Source organism: Balaenoptera borealis, assembly GCF_965194805.1.
Source record: "Balaenoptera borealis genome assembly, chromosome: 6".
Lineage (NCBI taxonomy): Eukaryota > Metazoa > Chordata > Mammalia > Artiodactyla > Balaenopteridae > Balaenoptera > Balaenoptera borealis.
In genome coordinates, this window is record NC_138863.1 from 18,101,726 (window position 1) to 18,122,976 (window position 21,251).

At 59.3% G+C, this 21,251-nt stretch overlaps 2 protein-coding genes across 17 annotated transcripts in view; both read right to left on the reverse strand.

Annotated features, from left to right (window-relative positions):
- Nucleotides 1–17: 17 nt before the first annotated feature.
- SPEGNB (SPEG neighbor) lies at nt 18–4,785 on the reverse strand. The gene is made up of 4 exons (XM_082396528.1): nt 2,288–4,785; nt 1,635–1,942; nt 905–1,046; nt 18–711 (listed from the first exon to the last, which is right to left on the reverse strand). The coding sequence occupies exons 1-4, from the start codon at nt 2,413–2,415 to the stop codon at nt 573–575; spliced, it is 717 nt and encodes a 238-aa protein (XP_082252654.1). The 5' UTR covers nt 2,416–4,785; the 3' UTR covers nt 18–572.
- Nucleotides 4,786–4,874: 89 nt separating this feature from the next.
- SPEG (striated muscle enriched protein kinase) overlaps nt 4,875–21,251 on the reverse strand; it is a 56,423-nt gene continuing 40,046 nt past the window's right edge. For 10 of the 16 annotated variants that reach the window (XM_082396494.1, XM_082396492.1, XM_082396481.1 and 7 more), the window contains 21 exons: nt 21,023–21,119; nt 20,721–20,921; nt 19,627–19,684; nt 18,956–19,033; nt 18,659–18,837; nt 18,108–18,134; nt 17,321–17,473; nt 17,101–17,143; nt 16,001–16,069; nt 13,484–15,440; nt 13,047–13,181; nt 10,218–10,334; nt 9,909–10,076; nt 9,693–9,815; nt 9,353–9,520; nt 8,609–9,224; nt 7,878–8,117; nt 7,569–7,792; nt 6,688–6,763; nt 6,301–6,450; nt 4,875–5,939 (listed from right to left, as the gene is read on the reverse strand). In XM_082396494.1, coding sequence (XP_082252620.1) covers nt 5,747–5,939; nt 6,301–6,450; nt 6,688–6,763; nt 7,569–7,792; nt 7,878–8,117; nt 8,609–9,224; nt 9,353–9,520; nt 9,693–9,815; nt 9,909–10,076; nt 10,218–10,334; nt 13,047–13,181; nt 13,484–15,440; nt 16,001–16,069; nt 17,101–17,143; nt 17,321–17,473; nt 18,108–18,134; nt 18,659–18,837; nt 18,956–19,033; nt 19,627–19,684; nt 20,721–20,921; nt 21,023–21,119 — 5,072 coding nt within the window. In that variant the 3' untranslated portion in view covers nt 4,875–5,746. Of the gene's footprint in view, nt 5,940–6,300; nt 6,451–6,687; nt 6,764–7,568; nt 7,793–7,877; nt 8,118–8,608; nt 9,225–9,352; nt 9,521–9,692; nt 9,816–9,908; nt 10,077–10,217; nt 10,335–13,046; nt 13,204–13,483; nt 15,441–16,000; nt 16,070–17,100; nt 17,144–17,320; nt 17,474–18,107; nt 18,135–18,658; nt 18,838–18,955; nt 19,034–19,626; nt 19,685–20,720; nt 20,922–21,022; nt 21,120–21,251 lie in introns of those variants that run through there. The other 6 variants (XM_082396495.1, XM_082396493.1, XM_082396489.1 and 3 more) reach the window with 3 other exon arrangements.

A 21,251-nucleotide genomic window follows, 5' to 3' on the forward strand; every position in this document is an offset into this window, starting at 1 on the left:
GTGGCCAAGGAATCTAGGGGCAGATATAAATAAGAGGGATGGCGCCTGAGAAGCAGAGGTTGGAATTTAAGATTAGGACCTAAGCTGTCTAGGAAAGGGCCCAGGGGTACCAGCCAAAGCCTAGAGCCGGGTCACAGGGAAGAGCGAGGCTAGAGACCTGAGGGGGGTGTGGCCAGCCTTGAAATGGGAGGGCCCAGAGTGCAAACCCCCAGGAGAGGGTGGGGCTTGAGGTATACAAAAGGAGAGAAGGCGGAGTCGTAGACTCCTCTGACAGTTTGTCTGGGAAGTGAAGGAACTTCTGACCGTGAGAGAAGTTCTGTCTCAGATTTACTGTCTGCAGAATGAAGCACTGGACTAGGCACTCCCCAAACATTCTGACCCCAACATTCTGTGACCTTGGGGTGTAGGTCTGGGAATAAAGTGTGGGTGCAAATGCAGGGGAAATGGCGTCTCAAAAGAACCGAATAGACGCGGAGGGTCAGCGAGAGCAGCTTTATTAAACAAGATGAAGGAGGGTTGTCTGTCCCACCCACCCGGGGCTCCAGCCAGGGTGAAGGGTCTGAGGGTCCCTTTCAGGCCACGTCCACGCGAGCGAAGCTCTGGTCCATGCCCAGGCTGTTCTCCACGTACACCTCGTACTTGCCGCTGTCCTCAGGCGTGGCCCGGCGGATAGTCAGCGTCGTGGTGGTACTGCCGATCTCGAAGAACACTCTAGGTGGGAAGAAGGGGAGAGCAGGGCCTGCGGTCAGTTTACGCGCGCCCTGGTCGGGCTAATTATCCAGCTCTGTTCTTCGCCTCCCAAATTCCCCGCCCCCATCCCACTCCCTCCAGTTTCCGGGCCCCGTCCCGCCCAAGCTCCTGCTCCAGGAGCTGTCCTTGCTGCAAGTCCCGCCCCCCCCCACACCTGTCGTCCTCATCGATGTCCTCCCCGTCCTTGGTCCAGCCCACGTCGGGCGCAGGCTCGCCCATGATCTCGGCAGTCAGCATTACCGTGGTGCCTTTGCGCGCCTTAGTGTTATCCGGTCCCTTCTGAATCTTCGCCGGTACTAGAGGAAGGGAAAGGGCCACCCAGTGAGGAACCTAGAGGTGAGGCGGGCAGGGGCATCGCCTCCCCAGCTAATACCCGGCTCTAAATAGGAGATGGATTTAAGCTCGCTGTGTGACGTTGAGCAAGTCTTTAGCCTCTCTGGGGCATCATCTCCTCAACTGTCAAACGGGACTAATCCTGCCCTTCGCAGAGGTGAAGGGAGGATCAAAAGAGATTCTAGTGGTGAAAGTCCGGGAATGTTCACACATCTCGCGGCGCCTTGGAAATTGCCCTGGGCTGAGAGCCAGAAGACAAGGGCTCTAACCCTGGCTCTGCTTCTGGCTCGCTGTGACCTTGAGGCCCTGGAATCGAGTGACTGAAGCCCATAGCGGACTCCTTAGGCTGTATGGGACAGAAGTCTGGGGTAGGAAAGGACTACGCGCGGCCGGCGCTGCGCCCTGTTCTGCGCCTTAGGCTGTGCCGGGGCTGGGCCACATCCCCATCCGGACTCGGCAAGGCTCAGAGGTAAACGCGGCTGGAGCCGGCTGCGGCCGCCCGCTGTGTGGCGCTGCTCTGCACGGTGGCACTGCACCCAGGGCGCGCGTACCTTCCACGAGGATGCGTGCCGAGTCGGAGCACTGGCCGAAGGGGTTGGTTACGTTGATGCTGTACTGGCCCAGGTCTGCCAGCTCGCCGTCGCGCACCACCAGTGCGACTACGTCAGGGTCCTCGAAGACGTAGCGATACTTGGGCCCGTCGCGCAGCTCCTTGCTGTCCTTGCTCCAGCGGATGAATGGGTCCGGGAAAGCCGAAATGCGGCAAGTCAGCTTAGCCGCGCTGCCCTCAATCAGCACCACATCCTTCAGCGCCTCCAGCACTCGCGGCGGCCCCTTCTCGCGCAGCTCCTTCCGGGACCTACCCGCGGCCCAGGTCAGGGCCCAGAGCTCCCATGACACGGCCCCGGGCGGCCTGCAGCCCTGTCCATCCGTACAGCGTCCCCTGCCCACCCCCTCAGCCCACTAGACCCTTAAACATGGAGCTGGGTAGGGAAGGTGATGGCTACTGAATTGTTCCCCTAATAAAATTGTCTACTCTGTGTCAGCCACCCTTCCACACCTCAGTAACTGCTCTCCCCTAAGTCCAGTGACCCCAGTGGTCCATGACACTGTGCTCAGCCCCCGTCCATCCCCCAAATGCAGTCATGAGCGTTCTGCAGCTCCAGCTCCCTTCCTCCAGAGGTTCTCCAGGGCTCCCCCTCACCTGTGGCCCCGGTAAGAGGCCTGGATGCGAATGGCCGCCCTCTGGACCTGGGGGTCCTTGATATCCAGGGTACATCCTGGAGGCGGGGCTGCAGCCACTGGTTTTTCGGCAGGAGCTGCTTTGGACATCTGCAGAACAGAAAACAAAGGGGTCTAGGCTGACACAGAGACTCCAAACTTCAGCCCTTTCCCTGCGGATTCAGAACATCTCCCGACGTGGGAGTGTCTAGGGCTGACCTGAGGATCTGAACTCACCGTGAGGGATCGACTTCAGGACTCGGGTCCACTGGCTGTGTAGCAGGAGGCACGGAGCCCTTCCAGATGGCACAGCAAGGGCGCGGGCAGGTGCTCAGCCCCAGGCCCAGGTTTTATACATCACTCCTCTCCTTGCCTTGTTTGGCGTGGTTGCCCCAAGCCCCTGGGGACCCCAGCCCCCGCCCCCTGACCCAAACAGGCTCCTTATTTAGCCTGAGGATGCCTGGGATGCTAACTCAGCCACTGGGGCAGCCCCGGGGGGAAACCCGAGCGGCTCTGGGGTGCATCACACGTCAGCGCCCTGACAGCTGGGCAGCTGGATGTGGCCCCATGCCCTCCCAGAGCAGGAGGTAGCCATCCCACTCCCAGGAGGACCAGACAAGGCCTCAGGTTGACAAGAGACTCAGCCCTTTGCTGGGGTAGTTTACACTCAGGTCAGTCCCTGGACAGTGGGACAACGTGTCCTTCCTGGACACAGTCAGTTAAGGGGTGCGAGTGTTTGTGGAGGTGCCCTTGACTGAAGCCAGAATAGCGATGGACTTCACTGTCCATCTAGCCAATTATGAGAGGGCCACGTGGCAGTCAGAACCAATCCGGAAGCGCCTTACTCCCCCCACCCCAGGAGTCTAGGGTTGTCATTTCCACACTGTGCCTCCTGGTGGTAAACTGAGATAAACCTAGAGGGGACCTTAAAGATTTTTGAGAACAGCATCCTCTCCTGCCACCCCATTCCACTCACTCCCCTCCATGTGACATGGTCGGGTCTGGTGCGCTATACTGTCTCTGGAGATTGGCACTAATACTGACTCTAAAACTCTAGGTCTGCCCAAGCTCCCTCTCTGGACATCAGCTGGTGCATAGGGGCATCAGAGCACCTGGGATGAAGGGGTTAATCCCTCTGAGACTTGCCTGGAGTCCAGTCTGCCCAGGCCAGGGCACCAGGTAAGCCTTGCTTCTATTCATTGTAACTGCCCGCCCAGGTGCGGAGCGCTGTCACCTTTTGATCAGAGCAATTTTGACATGGCTCTGCTGACATAAATTACCTTTGCTCCTCCGGGTTTGGAACAAGCAGTTCACATGCCATTTCCAATGGAGATGAGAAGGAAGCTCAAGATCAGAGGGGGGACGGGAGAAGAATTTTACCGTTTATCAAGATATGAGTTCAGGCACCTGATTTTTATATGAAAACACTTGCAGTGTGTAGGGGATTAGAGATTCTCACAGGCAAACTGTATATCTTCATCGCTAAAATGGCAGGTGGGAAAGGTGTCCCTCTGGCCCCTTCCAGCTGGCTTTAATATCCTCTTATTTTATGATGATGGGGCTTGCCTCTTCCCTGGGGTCCTGGGAAGCCAGAGAGACTGGGGTGGGCTGGGCAAAGGGTTGTTTGGGCTACATCCAAGGGGCCCTCAACCTCAATCAGCACCACACCAGCACCAGCTCCCTCTGCTCATGGTGAAAGCCTTTATTCCTTTTACATTGCCAAGAGCAGAGTTGTAATGGGAGGAGGGGCAGGGGGGAAAAGTCCCTCCGGACACAAGAACTGGCTCCCCCTCCCCCCACCTCAGGGCAGGGCAGCTCAGTTATAGGACCCAGTGACCCTTCTGTGGCACCGCAGGGGGCACTTAGAGTCAAGGCCCCTTAGCCCCCAGTGGACCCCTGGCTTGCCATGGGACTAAGAAGGTCCAGACTGAGTGTCCCTGGGCCCTAGGAAAATGCTCGTCTACAGCCCCATCACAGCAGACACGCCAACCAGAGCACTCACAGCTGCCCTGTGCAGCTGGTACCCCATGTGTCCTGATCGGTGCTCCAACACTGAGAGCGTGGGCACGTGGGCCTGTCCTGGTTTCCTCTATAGCTCTTCACACATCCTGCTCTGACCAATCATCATGATGAAACCCCCTCTGCCCCAGGGGTCAGGACCAGAGCTGCCCTGTCTCCTGGGCAGAGTGCAGAAGGCTGAGCCAGGACTGGGGTGTGGGCTGGTCCATTCCAGAGCCCAGCGTCCTCCCAGTTGTGATGATGGAACATGTGAGAAGAGGTGGGGGCCACCAGTCTGGTTAGAGGGCAGTGGTGGGGATTCAGTGGTCCTGCCAGGATTCCAGAAACTTTAGGTGGAGAAACAGACCTACATCTTTCATCCCTCTAGGAATAAGGGAGAGGTGAGGGTCCAGGAGGGTCAAGGGGTGGGGTAGGAAGCTCCCAAGGTGCTAGCTAGTATACCTTGGCTCTCACTGGCCCGGAGAAGGCTGGAATGCCCCTGTCCCAGTACCCCCAGCATCGTGCACCCCCTGTACCCCTAGCCATCCCTCCCCATAGACCACACACATAGGTCCTGCTGCTTGCCGTTTTTATTTTCCTTGTGACAGACAGACAGACAGACAGCTGCACAGACACCTGAATGGCTTGGGGGATGGTCAGGACAACATAGGCAGTAGGGATTGGATGGCAGAGAGACTTCATAAAAGTCAATAAATAAATAAATATTAATGGGAAGAAGGGCGAAGGCCACGGAGAGGTGATGAGAACATCCTCGGGCCAGCACAGTGCCCAGAGCTGCATTCACTGGGATAGGAGGAGACCGCTGGCTCAAGAGACCACTACTTCCAGCCTTCAGCCCTCCATGCTTCTCCTTCTGGGGATGCTGGCAGCTGGCCACCCCAGCCCCACCTGAGTCATCTCTCCTCTCCCTCCCCCACCTCACTGCCCTCTCTCACATACTGGCTCTGGCTTCCTGGCACCGTCTACATGTCCTGTCCCTGCTTCACTGACACTCCCAGCCCATGGCCCGTAGACACCCTGGTCTCCCCCCTTTTCCTCCTCTTCAGCCACTCACACCCTCCTGGGTTGGTTCTCCCCCAGATGCACTGTCTCCCTCCCCCAGAACCTTCCGAGAGTCTCCCCTTCCCTATTCCTCATCTTCTTTTCCTCGTCACTTGCCCATTCCCTTCTTGCCCCTCTTCCTGTTCCTGACCCCACCCAGCCTGGACAACGGGTCTCCCACTCTGGCTCTGGCCGGGTGGCATTGGCCAAAGCCCGGGGTCTCTGTCCCCGCAGGTCCATGAGGTAATAGCCTGGTCGGATGTTGCTGCTGCTGGTGTCCAAAGCCCCGGGCCCACCCGGCTCAGCGTGGGCCCTGGAATGTCCGGGGGCCGTCAGCAGGAACCCCGAGTCGAAGCCCGAGGCCGGGCTGTGGTCCGAGCCACTAGGGGCTGCCTGGGTAGGAGCGGAGCAGCACCTTGTGACGGGTGGCAGCCTCGGCCCGGCGGCGCTGCTGCTCGCCCAGGAACTCCTTGAGCCGGTTGGTGGTGAAGGTGAGCGTCTGGCGGCGCAGCTTCATCAGGTAGGCGTCCTGCAGCCATGGGTGGGCTAGGCAGTCCTGCAGGGAGGGCCGGCTCCTGCCAGGGGAAGCCAGGGACAGTGAGCCTGCAGGCATGGCTCCCAGAGCAGGGAGGGGGCCCCACCCTCCCAGAGGGCTTTGCCCCGAGTGAGTGAGCTTAGACAACTCTGGGACTCAGTTTCCCAGTCTCTGAAACGGGGACAGTGATTCTGCCTACGTCATAGGGCTATTATGGGCTTTAAATGGTGGTAGTGCAGCCACTTAGGAGGAGTAGGAGTAGGAAAAGTAGTAGTAGTAGCAGCAGCAGTGTATTACTGGGGCGGGGGAGGAGTTGGGGGCTTAGGCATGGGCTGGGCCAGGGTAGTCTGAGGCCAGAGGCAGGTAATGCTGGGAGGTTGGCAGATGTGGGACCCACTCACCAGGGATGTACTGAGAGGACCTTTCGCAAGAAAAGGGTGGCGCTCTGGGACGTGTTGGGGTACAGCTGGAAGGCATCAAAGCGGCCCCCCACAATGCGAGCCTCCGTTTCCTGGGGGTCTGGCTCATAGAACGGGGAGCGTCCACTGAGCCTGTGGAAGAGACAGTTCAGTTGACAGATGCAGACTGAGGGTCAACTCACAGGTCCAGGGGGACATTAGTGTGGAGGTTCTTAGGGGCACAGCGCTCGGGGACAAGGCTACCCGCACCTGGGTACTCGTGTGTGTATATGTGTGTGTGTGGGTGCGTGCACGAGTGTGCACATGCATGTGTGGCTGGGGAGGCGGGGGGGAGGGTACAGGCAGAGGGTGGGTCCTGAGGGCACTCACATGATGTAAGTGAGCACACCCACTCCCCAGATGTCCGTGGCAGAGCCGATGGGGTCTCCCTTTACCATCTCAGGAGCTGACAGGAGACAAGAGGCCAAGTTGAACCAGCTTCCTGGTGGCAAGGGACCAGGGAGAGGCAGAGGAGGCCCCAGACCATTGGTACAACCAGAGCAGGAGGCCCTGGATGCCAGTGGGCAGAGTGGCCCCCAGGGGAGATGTGGGGCACCTGAGGAATCAGCCCAGGCACTGAATGGTGGGCGGTCCCCAGAACTGCAGAGGAGCTAAGAACCAGGGTCACAAGCTCTCCTGGATCAGCTCCGAAGGTGGGCGCCCATTCACAAAGGGTGTGGCCCACACCAAGATTAAGCACCTTTGAAATCAGCCTGGCTGGCTCTAAGCCCAGCCTGCCCCTTCTAGCGACAGGGCCCTGGGCAATGTACGAAACCTGTCTGGCTCTCCATCTTCTCATCTGTAAAGTGTGGCTTGCAGAATTACTCTAAGGAATGGAGATGACCAACAGAAAGTATTTAGCAGGTAGCTAAATGGTAGCTGGTTCCCCTTTTTTACATAAATTAATAATTGATTCTCCTGTCTTTCTAGCTTTATCAAGTTCTGGTGCTACCATTTATAACTGTCTGATATTGAACAAATACCTCACGGCGCCTCTGTTTCCTCATCTGTAAAACAGGGGTAATATTATGCCAATCTCCAGGGCTATTATAAAGAGAAACTGAAAAAAATCCATGGAAAGGACTTAATTCATTGCTTGCATACAGTAAGCACTCAATAAATGGCACACATGTGAGTGAAGTGGGGTGAGCCCTGGCTGCTGCCCCTTTGGCAGTACCCCACCTCCCCCCCGGCTGGCATGGTGCCCTCACCCATGAACTCCAGCGTGCCCGTGCGGTGGCCAAGGGGCCGCAGAGCCTGGGGGTTGTAGGGCTGGGCGCTGCCAAAGTCCACGATCTTAAGGGCGTTGTCAGGGGCCAGGAGCAGGTTGTCTGGTTTGACGTCCAGATGCAGCACGTGGCGGCCATGGAGATAGTCCAGGCCTTGTAGCAGCTGCACCACGTAGGTGGCCACGTCGTCCTCTGAATACCGGAACCTAGAGGAATGGGGGTGGGATCAGGTGATATCCCAGCTCAGCTCCCCCCATCCTTGCTTCCTGCTCCCCCAGAATGCCCAGCTACCTGTCGCTGAGCCCACAGAGGAGTTCCCGGTTGCCACAGTTCTCAGCGATGAGCACGAGGTAACGTGGGGTGATGTAGGCCTCGTGCAGGGACATGAGCCGCTCGTGGTGCAGCGTCCGCAGCACTTCGTACTCCTGCAGGACCCGCCACTTGCCCTCGGCCACATAGGGCACGATCTTGGCCACGAACATTCGCCCGGTGGCATTCTCCCGGCAGGCGCGCACTACACCAAAGCGGCCCCTGTGTGTTGGGGGGGATATCATAGGCTCAGAGGAGAGAGGGGAACACTTGCACTCTGTGGGCTAAGCAGGGAGTAGCGGCAACTGCTGGGGGCAAGAATGCTGTGGTTCCCAGGGGGGCTCTGGAGTTCAATCCCAGGAACCTGGGTTTGAGCCCCAGCTCTGCCACTAACTGGCTCAGTACCTCAGGCAAATCCCATAACCTCTCCAACCTCAGTGTTCCCATCTGTGGAATGGAATAATGCAGTGTCTCCCTCTCAGTTGTGAATGTTAAATGAGATCATATGGCCAAAGCACTTAGCACGGTGCCTGGCACAGAGAAAATCTGAACTTAATCATGCTAAGGACCCAGATCTCATCCCCTCCCCTGGCTCCCTGCCCCCTCCCCAGGCCCCAGCAGGCTGGTCTTCTCTCCAAATCCCCGTGTTGCCAAAGTTCCACACACTCCCCACCTCTGTCCTCCTTCTCTTCCCCAGCCCTGGCCCTGCTTGCCTGGCCTTCTCCTCCAGGAAGGTGTAGGGCTTCTGAGGGGGGCCCTTTCGAAGAGTGGTGCCCTCTGGCCTGGGAGCACTGGGGGGACCACCCGCAGGGGAGCTGACCACCTCCTTGGCCAGGCTGAGGCTCTGCACAGTCACCTTGGTGGGCTCAGGAGGGGGCTCGGGGGCTGGGGGCTCAGGGGCTGGTGGTGCAGACACAAAGGAGGTCACCATATACAGGGGAGTTGAGGAAGATGCTGTTTTCACCCCTTGAGAGGTGGAAGCTGTGGTCGGGGTCCCAGTGTCGGGGACGGAAGGCTTGGGCTCACTCGGGGGGACCTGGGCACTGGGTGGGGTAGCTTCTACTTGCTGGGCAGCCTGCAGGCCCCTGTGCTTTCGTGGGGGGGTTTGGGGTGGTGGACCCACAGCCTTGAGTGAGGACAAGGCCTGGCTGGGGGGTGCTGGGGAAGATGAGGGGCTGAGAAGGGCTGACTGGGGGACTGGGGGAGCAGGAGCTGGGGAGGGGCTCAGTGAAGGGGCCAGTGAGGTAGGAGAGTCAGGAGGCGGGGCCCTGGCTGGCCCTGAGGTAACAGGGGCGTCTCTGTGAGCAGCAGATGGCAGAGCCGTGGAGTCTAAGTGGAGACAGAGAAAATCATCACCGTGGTGCCCCAAGGGCAAAACCGGGTGCTCCAAGGAGGGGGTGGACCCTGGACTCAGGGTCCCTGCCCTCTCTGGACATCCCCCACCCTGTCCCACTGACCTCGCATGCCCCTGACGAGGACCTTGTCAGAAGGGCCGCTGAAAGGCCCTTGCCCAGCACGGTTGACACAGGCCACACGGAACCTCACAGTCACGCCAACTGGTAGGTGGGTCACGTTGTAGTAACAGTCAGGGATGCCCGAGCTCACGAGGTGCCAGGAAGACTCACCTACAGGCAGCATGGGGGAGGGGCTGAGGCCACAGAAGGGATGGCCCAAGCTCCCAGTGCCATCTGTGAGGAGCCTGGGGACCTGTGCCCAGGGAAGGCACTTGTCTCCCCAGCTTCTCTGCCCTCCACCCGCCCTCCCCCCCCCCCCCCAACCAGCCTGCCGGTCCCTCACCATCTACCCGCCGCTCCAGCGTGTACGTGCAAGGTGCCTTGCTGTCTCCTGGCTTCCAGAGCACCAGCGCCGTGTCCTGGTAGGTCTGGGGCACCTCGGGAGGGGCTAGCTTCCCTGGGATGCCTGGCAAGAGAAAGGGAGCCACAGTGAGCCCCTGTGCCTTAGCTTAGGGCCCATCCCCCATCACATCCCCCTTGGTCCCTGCCCCGGGCTCACGGGCCACAGCCACGGTACAGGAGCTGGTGGTGCTGCCCAGGACGTTGGTGGCTGAGCACTCGTAGAGGCCGGCGTGCCGCTTGCCCGCCCGGGGGATGCTCAGCATCTGCCGGCCGTCTTTGCAGGACACGATGATCACTGAGGGCTCTGACCGCAGGGACTGCTTGTCTGGGGGCAAAGGAGGAGCAGGAGGGGCTGCTGAGTGAAGCCCCCCTCTGGGCACCCCCGGTTGCCACTTCCCACTGAACATCCCCTGGCCTTGGGGCCACTTGCCTACCCCTCTCTGTGGGGGAGAAGTGGTCTCCTCACCTTTCATCCAGGAGATGTGGGGTGCAGGGCAGGCCGCTGGCAGGCAGAGCAGGGTGGCTGCCTCTCCCTCCAGCAGCACCTGGTCCTTGAGTTTGATGTGGAAGACGGGGGGGAAGTCTGGAGGGAGAGCAAAGACAGCCATGTGTCTGCGGGGACCCTGGGTCGCTCGCTGCTGACCGACGGGAGGATGCATGTGAGAGCTGGCGCTGCCTTCAGGGAGCAGCCTGAAAGGCCGTCTCTTCCCGGTCAGAGGTGGGAAGTAGAAGGCCTTGCCTTTGAGAATCTCCTTCGGGGCAAGCATCAGTTTCCCAGGCACTCACTGTGTGTAGAATTATCTTTTACTGACTATTGAAGATGCTTGGTAGCTGCTACCTCGTATGTTTGTAAGTCACTTTGAGCAGGGCCTGGCACTAAGTAAGTGCTCTGTAAGAACTTACTAGATAAAGCAAAAACAAATATTGAAAAACTACAGTGGTTAAGCTCCTGCAACACCTATGACTTCTGGGGCACCGTAGGGCAAGTGACAGGAGCTGGTGACCTGAGCTGAGACTCCCAGGAGTGAACAAATGTTCAGTCAAAATGTGCAATCTCAAAAGACCTGAAGTCAAGGCAAACCCGAGGCAGACCCCGAAGGTGTGTGTCAGTCTCCCCCATCCCTCATGCCCCCTGGGGTCTGGGGAGCCCGTCCCAGACCTTCTACGCACTCCCTCAGGTCAGCTAAGTGGTGAGAGCTTTTGAAGGGGAAACAGACAATATCTGCATGACCTTGGACCATGTCTGTAAATTGAGGAAAATAATAACACCCAGCTCAGAGGGTTGTTATGAGAATTCAAAGAGGCATGTAAAGCGCTTAGCAGATGTCTAACATATAATAAATGCTCAAAGATGTTAGCTTCTATTGTTGTTGTGATTATTATCTTGTTAATATGCCCAGTAGAGAAGCCAGGCACAGACCCCCAGGGGAAGAGGCTGTTTCAGCAAAGCTGGTTTCACAGCCGGCTGGTGAATGGGCCCACGGCAGGGCTGCAGATGGCCAATGTCTTTGCTCCAGGTCTTTGCTGGCCTGTGGCTCCTTAGTGCCATGAGGATTTGCACTCCTGCTCCCTGGGAATGTCTTTTTAGAAAAATCCCATTCTGGTCCAGGGATGGCGGGGGCGGGGTGGGGGCGGTGGATTTCTTTCATGTGGGCAGAAAGAGCTGAGAGGTAGATACCCCTGGGAGCCCCAGCTGCTGCCTGTCTGCGGAATCAGGAGGGAGTGGGGTACGGATGAACTGGGCCGAAGAGGATCTGCAGAAGTGGATATCAGGACAGCAGCGTGCCCCCTCTCCCACTGTACCCCAGTGTTCCCCAAGGAGGGGTCCCACACCGAGGCTCCAATAACATTAAGTGAATATAGTTTCGTCAGTGGGCTGCCTTCAGACCAAGTGAGGGTACTGGGTAGGGGGGAGAGAGAGGGAGCCGAGGAGGAGAGGTGAAAGGTGACCCTGGCCCAGCTCTGCCAGTCCCACCCCCACCTCCCCAGGGGCCAGCCCTAGTTGGTAAAGTGGACATGGGGCCTTCCTCCTGCGGGGAGCGGGGAGAGGATGAAGTAAGGGGACACGGCCTCACCTCGGCAAGAAATCAGCTGCACAAGCAAAACGGAGGTGGGAGGGAGGCCCCAGGTGGGAAGGGATCAGCTGTCCCCAGGCCTCAGTGCTGGCTTCCCTCTCTCTCCCCCCTCCTTCTCCACCACTGCCCCCACCAGCTGGCCTCCCTCCCTCCTGTTCCCTCACTAGAGCCCCACCGTCTACTGCCTCGAGTGAGATGCCCTGGCTCCTCTGGCCAAGGCGAGACACGGTTACGTGTCCAGTAGCAAGCCTGGCTGAGGCGCGTCTGCGACAGTTCTGAGGAGTTTTATCGGAAACTGGAGAAGATGGTGACTGATAAAGGTGCTGCACGCAGCCCGGTTTGGTGGGCCTGCTGCTTTCTGCAGGCTGGTCTGGAAACCCTGGCCTCCTGAACCTTTGCTTGTTGTCCTTGAGTAACACCCCCCTTTCAGGTAGAGGACTGAGGTGACCCAGGTGGAGAATACCTCCCTCCCTGCAGCCCCAGGACAAGTGGCAAGAGAAACAGACCAGGGCATATCCCAGGTGTCCCTCCCCCCAGCAAAGAGCCCTAGAGGCTGCTTATCTGTGCGAAGTGCCTTCTGTAGGGGCAGAGGGGACAGGGAGGGGCGATCGGGTGTTTGGGGCTACAGAGAAATGGAAGGTTGGAGGCACAGTCCAGACTGCGGGCCGCTAGGCTGGGAGAGAAAGGGTGTCTTTGGGAGCACGTTCATGCATACACACATCTGCAGGGGGGCTGAGAGGCAGGGAGCCCTATCCCGAGCTCCGTCAGTACCACACCCAGTGACAGAGACCTTCTGGGGAGGAGGCTGGCCAAAGAAAGGCATGAGTACGATGTCTCGAAGCCACTTGTGGGCTCTGACTGCAGGGGGTCATACAGTCCAGCCCTCTGGCTGCTCCACTTACTACCAGCTCTGTGACTTGGACAAGCTACTTAGCATGGCTAAGCCTCTGTTCCCTCACCTGTAAGACACGGAGATCATGAGAATAGTTCCTAAGCAATGTGGGAGGGTTGAGTGAGGCAATGCTTGTAAAGTGCTTAACAGGACCCTTGGCATTGCTAATTAACGGTAGCTGCTGCTATTATTGCTGTTGTTGTCGTTTCCTGACTCCAGGCTCCCTCCACCGCTGCCAGGGCTCCCCCAACGTGGGCCATCTCCCCACCCGGCTGTGACCTTCCCGGGCAGCTCAAAGGGGACTACTCACAGAGCAGGCCTCTATTACCTGACTCGCTCCGCACATACTGGTGACCCAAATTCTCCTGGACGCTGCCAGAGAGGCTTGGCTGTGACAACCCCTTGTCCTTCCGCAGCCGAGAGAGGCCCCAGCGCAGGCGGCTTCGGCTTTCTGCAGGAGCTGCTAAGAACCAGGCCCAAGAGCACTTGCCCAGCCGGTACGAGAGAATAGAGAACTTCTGGCCCCGACTCTAGCCTGTTCGCACACCAGCCTCTGCCCCTCGGCCTCCCGTCAGCCCAGCCCTGCCAGTTCCGTCCTCAGGGCCTCCAGAAACGCCTGAGCCTCTTTGCGGTGGGTGTCCCCGGCCCTCTCCTTCTCCCAGAGCATCCCTCCAGCGCACCTGTCATCCCAGCCCCACACCCGCACTCCAAACACACTCGTTCACACACTCGCCCTCCACTCTCCCCTCCTGGGCCCCTCCTCACCTGAGGAGCCTGACGTGGCGCTGGCCTCGGAGCCCAGGGACTCCGCGGAAGGCGTGGTGGCGCCGGCCTGGGCGGCCAGCTGGTTGTGCGCGAGGCCCAGGCGCCGCAGACTCTCGCCCTCGGACGTGGCCCTGCGCAGCCGGCTGAACAGCGGCGTGCTACGGACCGACGCGCCCCCGGAGTCCTCGCTGCTGCCGCTGCGCTGCAAGCGGCTCGACAGCCGCTCCAGCGTGGAGCTGAGCCTCCTGCGCACCGTCGGTACCGGGGAGCCCCGCGCCGAGCTGCCGCCCTCTGAGCTCTCCCCATCCCCACCGCGGGCCTCCCAGGCCGGGTGGCGCTGCGCGGGTGGGGTCCGCCGCAGGCGCTGGGACAGCGACAGCGAGAGGCGGCGGACGAGGCCCGGCTCCCCGACCGCCCTGAGGTCCTGCACGGAGCGGGAGCGCTCGGGCCGTCGCACCAGCTCCAGCGGCGTTCCCGCCGGGCTGGGCCGGTACATGCCATCCTCCTCCTCCGCGCCGCGGAAGAGGCCGCGCTCCTCGGAGCGCGAGCGGCTCAGCAGCCGCAGCCCCCGCGACAGGGGCGACTCACGGCTGCGCTTGAACTTGGCTTCGAACACGGCCTCCGACTCCAGGTTCTCGATGCTGCAGCTGAGACTGCTCCCTGGCCTGCGGGGCACCGTAGGGACCCGGGCTTTCTCGAATGGCCCTGGCGGAGACCCGGCCGAAGGCAGCCGCTTCTCGGAGGCTCCCGGAGGTGGGGAGACCACCCTGGCGAACACAGCCGCGTGGGGCTTGGGCTCCGACGGCGATGGGACAGGGCCCTGCGGGGGGCCTTGCGCGTGGCCTGACAGCTGGAGCGACTGTATGATCTGGGCATAGGGTGTGAGGGGGGCCGCTAGGGTTTGCGGAGCTAGGGGGGGCTGTGTAAGCTTGGGGGCTGGTTCTGGCGTGGACTCTGGGGCCTTCTCTCGGGCAGGCTGGGGTGCCGAGGGCTGTGCAGCATCACTGGGTGTGGCGACAGGAGGTTCTGAAGCCTTAGGGACACTGGGCTTGGGGGCGCTGGGCCGCACAGGGCTAGGTAGCTGGGCCTCGCTGAGGGCGGACAAGGAGGGAGACTCCTGCAGCCTGCGGGCCCCGAGCCGGGCCACGGGGATCTCGAGGGGTGCCCCAGCTCGGCGGTGCCGGCCCCCGGGCTCCGCCTCAGCCTGCGAGAAGCTGCTGCTCTTCTGCAGGCCCCGGGTCTCGGGTGGGTGCGGGTGGTGGGGTGCTGCCTCACTGGAGGCCGCCCGAGCCAGCCGGGGGTCCCGGGCACGGCCCCCCAGGCTCTCCAGCAGGGGGCCCCTTAGGCCGCTGACCTTGCCATCCTCAGGGCCACCCCGCAGCAGCCGCTGGCGCAGGGCCTGCAGCCTCTGGGCATACTCGCCCTCGCCCAGGCCTCCTCGGGTCAGGCGGGTGGCCCCCGGGCTGGGGCTTCGGCGCTGCGGCAGCTCTACAGACGCTGCCTTGTGCAGGCCCCGGCCCGGCTCCCTCGGCCCGGCCCGGGGCAGGGCGCTCTCAGCCGAGCTGCCCCTCCGGAGCTCTCCCCGCCGGGGGCTGGGCTCCTGGCCTGGGGAGGGGAGGACCTGAGGGCTGGGGGTCTCCTGGTCCTGAGAAGGGGCCTTTCCTTCCTCCTGCCAGTCCATGGGGGTGGCGGCTCCAGCCTCTGGGGTGCCCAGGGCCTCATCCTCAGTGGGAATGTCAGTGAGGGACACCCGGGAGCCCGAGAACTCAGGCTGCAGCGGCCGGGGCACTGAGGGCAGCTCCTCCAGCTCTTCCTCTTCAGAATCGGAGGAGGACGACAGCCCTCCACTAGGGGGTGGTCTTCTGGGTACGGCCACCCACACACGCTCCGGGGGTGCCCGCAGCAGCTCAGGGATGGGGCGCAGCACCAGGTGGCACTTGTAGCTGATCTGGGAGCGCTGGAGACAGGGTACTAGAGTCAGACCTGAGGGACCCATGGGGCCAAACTGACCCACTCAGGCCCACCTCATCCCCGGGGGAGAAGGCTACGGCAGGCAGAAGTGGGAGCTGAGAGAATTAAAAGGTGGATGGGGCTTCCCTGGTGGCACAGTGGTTGGGAATCTGCCTGCCAATGCAGGGGACACGGGTTCGAGCCCTGGTCTGGGAGGATCCCACATGCCGCGGAGCAACTAGGCCCGTGAGCCACAATTACTGAGCCTGCGAGTCTGGAGCCTGTGCTCCGCAGGAAGAGAGGCCGCGATGATGAGAGGCCCGCGCACCACGATGAGGAGTGGCCCCCGCTCGCCGCAACTAGGGAAAGCCCTCACACAGAAGCGAAGACCCAACACAGCCATAAATAAAGAAATAAACAAATCAATTAATTTAAAAAAAAAAAAAAAAAAGGTGGATGAAGACAGATGAGCAGAAGTAAGGGCACCTGATAGAAAAAGCAGGGTTAGAGAGAGAAGGCTGTAGAATGAGAAGATGAAGCCACAGAGCAGGGCCCAGCCAAACTCACCTGCCATCTCCGCCGGGAGAGGAATAGCTTTAAGTGATCCGTGCTCACCTCTGCGCCCCTTGCCTGTGCCTGTAAACCAAGAAAGAGGGCCTGAGGGAAAGTCCTCTGTCAACCCTAACCTTCCAGGTTTGGCAACGGAGAGACAACGTCCACAGGAGGGGACAGTAGACAGAGCAGCGTCGAGTCTGGGCTCCTGGGGCTCCCTTTCCCAGGGGATCTGTCACAATAACTCCCACAGTCAAGGTTCCCACGTGTGGACAAATTCCCTGAACCTAAGCGGAGAGGCAGGAAATCGGTGGCTCCTAGGCTTCAGAGCTTACACCAGGGCCCAAGGCCCTGTCCTGGTGCACTGGCTGCCCTGGGAGGCCTGTGCTCAGGCCCGCAGCTTGAACCCTGCTCCCCAGCTCACCATCTGTCTCCATGTAGAGACAGTGCCCCAGACATCTATCTGGAACCCTGGGGGGCCAGACCTCAGATGCTTCCCTTAGCCACCTTTTCAGAGCTCATTTCTGATCTGAGAGACCAGGCTTGTACCCCAAGGACAGATACCAGAATGACCTCAGCCTTCTGTTGACCCAGCACAATGCTCCCTGGACGGTTTGTTCAGTCGCTCTTTCTGGGTCATTTGCTGAACCCCTCCCTCTGCCTGGCGCTGTGCCCTGCAGTGCTGGAGTTTGAAGATGAGTGAGAACTCTGCCATAGGGAGTTCAAAACCAAGAGGACAAGACAGCCAGGCCACCCACCAAGCACACTGTGTGGGACCAGGGCAGGATGGAGGCGAGCCACAGGAGTGAGGAGGACTGGGGCTGGTCTCGAGAGCCAGGGAGAACACAGATGAGCATCCCTAGGACGAGGGGTGGGGGTCCAGACCTGTGCCTCGGAGTCCATGATACCCCAAGCTGAGCTTCAGTTTCCTTATCAGCAAAAGGGGAGTGATAATACCTTCCTCTGTAGAGCTATTGTCAGGCTAACAGATCATATGTAAATAAAATGCATTATCATGGTTACTGTACACACTAGGGACTCAATAAAATGGAGCTGTTAATAACGTTCTCGCTCCTTCCACCTCTTCTATCACCATTTTGCAAGACAAGACTCACTTTAAACCAAGGATGTTCTAGGGTCTCCTCTGCGGTAGGCCTCCTGCAAAGGAAAGAGGATTAAGAAGGGATTTATCATTCATTCATTCAATAAATGTTTGGGAAAACAGGGCCTCTAAGGAGTTGGGGGATTGACTGTCTATGGGCGGAGGCTTGGGCAGGAGTAGGGGCGGCGTGAGGGGACTCTGCATGGGGGAGGCTCCTCGGGCCTCGTACTCACAGCCGGTCCCGCACCAGCACTTTGATGAGGAAGCCCCGAGCCTCCCTGCTCAGGCTCAGGAACGTGGTCTCCTCGAAGGCCACATTGTAGTTTCGGATGTTCATCAATGTTGTCCGATCGTTCTCCCCGACAAATGGAGAGATTCCCGTCAGGCTGCAGGGGTGGAGATGGCTGGAGTGAGAGGTGGGCCCTGGGGCTGAGATGAGACAAAGTGGGGTGCCAGTGGGAGCACAGGGCCAGGGACAGGCGGAGGCTGGGTGAATCTGGGCAGAATCCTGCAGATTTTTGCCTGTCCTGCCCCTACTCGATCCCCTGAATGGGCAAGGAGGCAGTACTGCCTTGTGACCTGGGCGACCAGGTCCTTATCCCAGGCCTGTGCTCTAGAGGACCTGTTCCAGCCCTCCTCCAGCCGCGGCCTGTCCCTGAGGTGAGGAGCCTATGCCAAGGGGATATGCCCCTGGAGCCTGGGCCTTCCCTTTGTAGCCCACGTTCTGGACTAGTTCCCTGCCTAAATGGCACTGAGCCGGCACTGGCCTCCCAAGCACGCCACGTGTGCCCACCCCTTATGGAGGAGTGTGGTGGCGGACAGAGCTTGGACACTCAGTCTGGGCGTCCATATTCATGCATGTGAGGCCCCTCCCAGTGCAGGAAGGAACCAGGGTGCAGAAGAGAAGAGGCAGGCTGCAGGCCCCCAACTTCTGTCTTGCCCCAGGCTCTGCAAACATTAGGGGTGGGCCTGCTACGAGACTGTTAGGAGATGGGGTCCTGAGTGCAGAGGGGTCCTTACCAGAGGAAGGCGACGACACCCACGGGCCTGAGGGGAAAGGAGAGTGGATGGATAAGAGGACAGCCCAGGTCCCACCACAAGTGAGCAGTCCTCTTGCTACCACTGATCTACTGAGGAAAGGTCCTCCCTGTGAACACTGCCGTGGACAAATGGGCACAGGGCTGCCTCCTTGGGGGAGGACCCTGAACCCAGAGATCCTGACATGCCTGGAGGACTCAAGGGTCATGGCAGGGCCAGCCTAGGAAGCCCAGAGGAGTCTGGGGACCAAGAGACCGTGCCTGCCTCACTGGGGGCGACAAGGTGGCTGTAGGTACGGAGGCCCAGCACCCAGGACTGTGAGGGCTGAGGCCTTGAGTGATTGGGTCAGCCCTAATGGATGAGGGGGAGGTAGTGACATGGGCAGGAGACCCCCGTGAGCAATGCCACCAGCCAACTGTCACAGTAGGCATCCGGGCTTAGTAAAGCTCCTCTCTGCCACTGAGCGAGCCCTCAGCATGGCACTGAGGGAAGCTGCCCTGACCCGTCCCAGCAGCCCAGTATGCCAACGTTACCAGATATCAGTGACCCCAGAGACAGGGGTCTGGTTGACAACCTCGGGTGCCACGAACTCGGGTGTGCCGTATTGGCAGTACTGGGGCTCTCCCGGAGTCAGCTCCTGGGCGTTCCCGAAGTCACAGATCCTCACCTGCTTCTCACCCTCCACACCATCCCACACCAGCAGGTTCTCAGGCTGTGGGACACAAGGCAAGACACGGGAGCTGAGTGCAGCGGGGAGGACACCCCAGTCCCTGGCTCCCACAGGACACCCACAGGCGCTGCCCGCTCCCCACCCCACACCTGCATCTCACCTTGACATCCAGGTGCAGCACACGGTTCTTGTGCAAGTAGCATATTCCCTCTAGCACCTGCCTCATGTAGGCCCGGATCTGTGGAAACAGGAGGCCCAGAGTCCGGGGCGGGGGGGGTATTATGTTTGATCACCACCAGGGTTGTAGCAAGAAGCCAGGCCATACTTGGGAAGTGGCCTTCAGGTGGCTGGTGGAGGGGGCTGAAACATAGGTTTGGGCTTACTGAGATTCAGGGCTTCCATATACAACTGCACAAGTTGGGCACAGCACCATTATAGGAGGGCGCCATTTGCATGATAATAAAAAGAATTGTGCAGTGCACAACTTGTACAGCCCTACATGGCAGGACAGCACTGAGACTGAACACAGTCTAGATGGGGCTCCTTCTGGGGTAAGGCTTGAGGAACCTTTATGTGAGGAATACTGGGAAACAACAGAGTTGGGGGCCAGGGTGGGTGCCGAAATTTTCAGAAGACAATTTAAGTCCCAGCGTGGGGGTGTGCTCTGATGGGGGAAGGGGGCTTTGCTGCCTACCTAACAGTGCTCTCCACCACCACCCCTGGCCTATTCGCGGGCACAGATGGCATGCCCAGGACGCACCCCTCGGGTCTCAGAGCTCAGGTGGGTGAACACTGGTGCCCAACCTGGCCCCTACCACCCACTGCCCTCACCTCAGACTCACACACGGTGGGTTTCCTGGCCATTCGCTCCAGCAGCTCCTCTGTGCAGCTATGTCCTGGATCAAGGAGAACAGTGACCAGTGCCAACTGCTGGGCCTGCCTTAGGCAGTGCCCTCCACCCCCAGAGCTCAAGTCGGGTCCCAGCTCAGCACAGGGTCCTCCCTCCCCGAAAAGCACATCTGCTACCAGTGAGCAACTGCACCTTCCCTCTTCCCCCTGTCATCTGGGTGCTTAGATGGGACAACCGTGCTTGAACTCTCACTTGCTGTGGGATCTCAGGCAAGTCACCTAACCTTTCTGAGCCTAGGTTCCCTCCGGTGTCAAACAGGGATAAGACTCCTCTCACCCACCTTGTGAAGTATCTATAAGGATCAAGTTAGAGCAGCATTTTGTTGACTGTGGATGGAACTCCTTGACTCTATTTGAGAATGACCCAGAAGGCCCAGGACACATAATAATTTGTCATTTTACTGAGGTTTGGGTTCGAACAGTACAGACTGGGAGGGTAGCATGTAGGACACGGTCACCCTGCTAGTGGCAGTGACAAGCCAACCATCCAGCATCCTTACCTCAGTGTGACTTTGTTTAACCATAGCTCTTATGAAAGGATAAAATCCATTCTTTATGAGAAGAGCCTCTCAAATAAAGCCAAGTATTAATGGGGTCACTGCCAATGTTCAGATATACTGTATTGCATTTCATGATAAAAATCATGCGCCTTTTGCCACCTGTGTGACCTCAGGTGAGTTACTTAACTTCTCTATACCTTAGTTTCATCATCTATAAAACGAGGATAATAAAATTACAAGAGATAAGCATACGTGATGATTAAATAGATTAATATCTGTAAAACTCCTAGAACACTGCCAGGCACACATCAAGCGCTATGTAAATTTAAGCTAAAAAATGTTGTTTTTCACACAAGTCTCCAGACTCCACTCTGTGAAGTATTTATAAGATGTCTTCAACTCCCAGTTGTCAATGGGACCATTTTGTAAAGTGTGAAACGTGTTGCTAATTGGCTGTTACAAGGACCAGTCATTCAGGCCATGTGTCCCCCACCCGCCCAGCCTGTCCCAGGATACAGCTCGGTGACAATGACCAGTCCCCGGCGCCTCTCGAAGGCCTCATGGAAGTAGAGGATGCACTCATGCTGGAGCCGGGCCAGCAGCCGGGCCTCTCGCCACGCCGATGCCTTTGGCTTGGCCTGACTGGGGATGAACTTGGCTGCAAACTCCAGGCCGGAGCTTCGCTCCACTACACGCCGCAGGTAGGAGAAGGCACCCCTGGGTGAGGACACGGGGAGCGGACAGGGCTCAGGCGTTGCTGAGCCTCAGGCCCAGCCTCCCTTGGGCCCCGGACACCACACCCCCTCCTAGCCCCACACCTGCCGATCTCCTGGTGGATGTCATAGAAGTCGCTGAGTCTCCTTCCTCGCTGCTCCTCGTCTTCCCTGACCCCCTCCACCTCCATAGCTGTCTGAGCTGAGGAGAGATGCCTGGTGTTAGGTGGAGAGGGCAAGAAGGAACGAGGGCAAGAGACTGGGACAGGGAGGGCAGATGGAAGACACGGAAGAGAAGCAAGAATGTTGGCGCCCGAGGCAGAGCTGCTGGGGC

Coding starts and splice junctions, on each gene's coding strand:
- SPEGNB (XM_082396528.1), bottom strand. CDS start 2,415: ATGTCCAAAGCAGCTCCTGCCGAAAAACCAGTGGCTGCAGCCCCGCCT. Junction 1,047..1,634: donor GGCACGCATCCTCGTGGAAG/GTACGCGCGCCC, acceptor CCCTTCCTCTAG/TACCGGCGAAGATTCAGAAG. Junction 712..904: donor GACATCGATGAGGACGACAG/GTGTGGGGGGGG, acceptor CTTCCCACCTAG/AGTGTTCTTCGAGATCGGCA.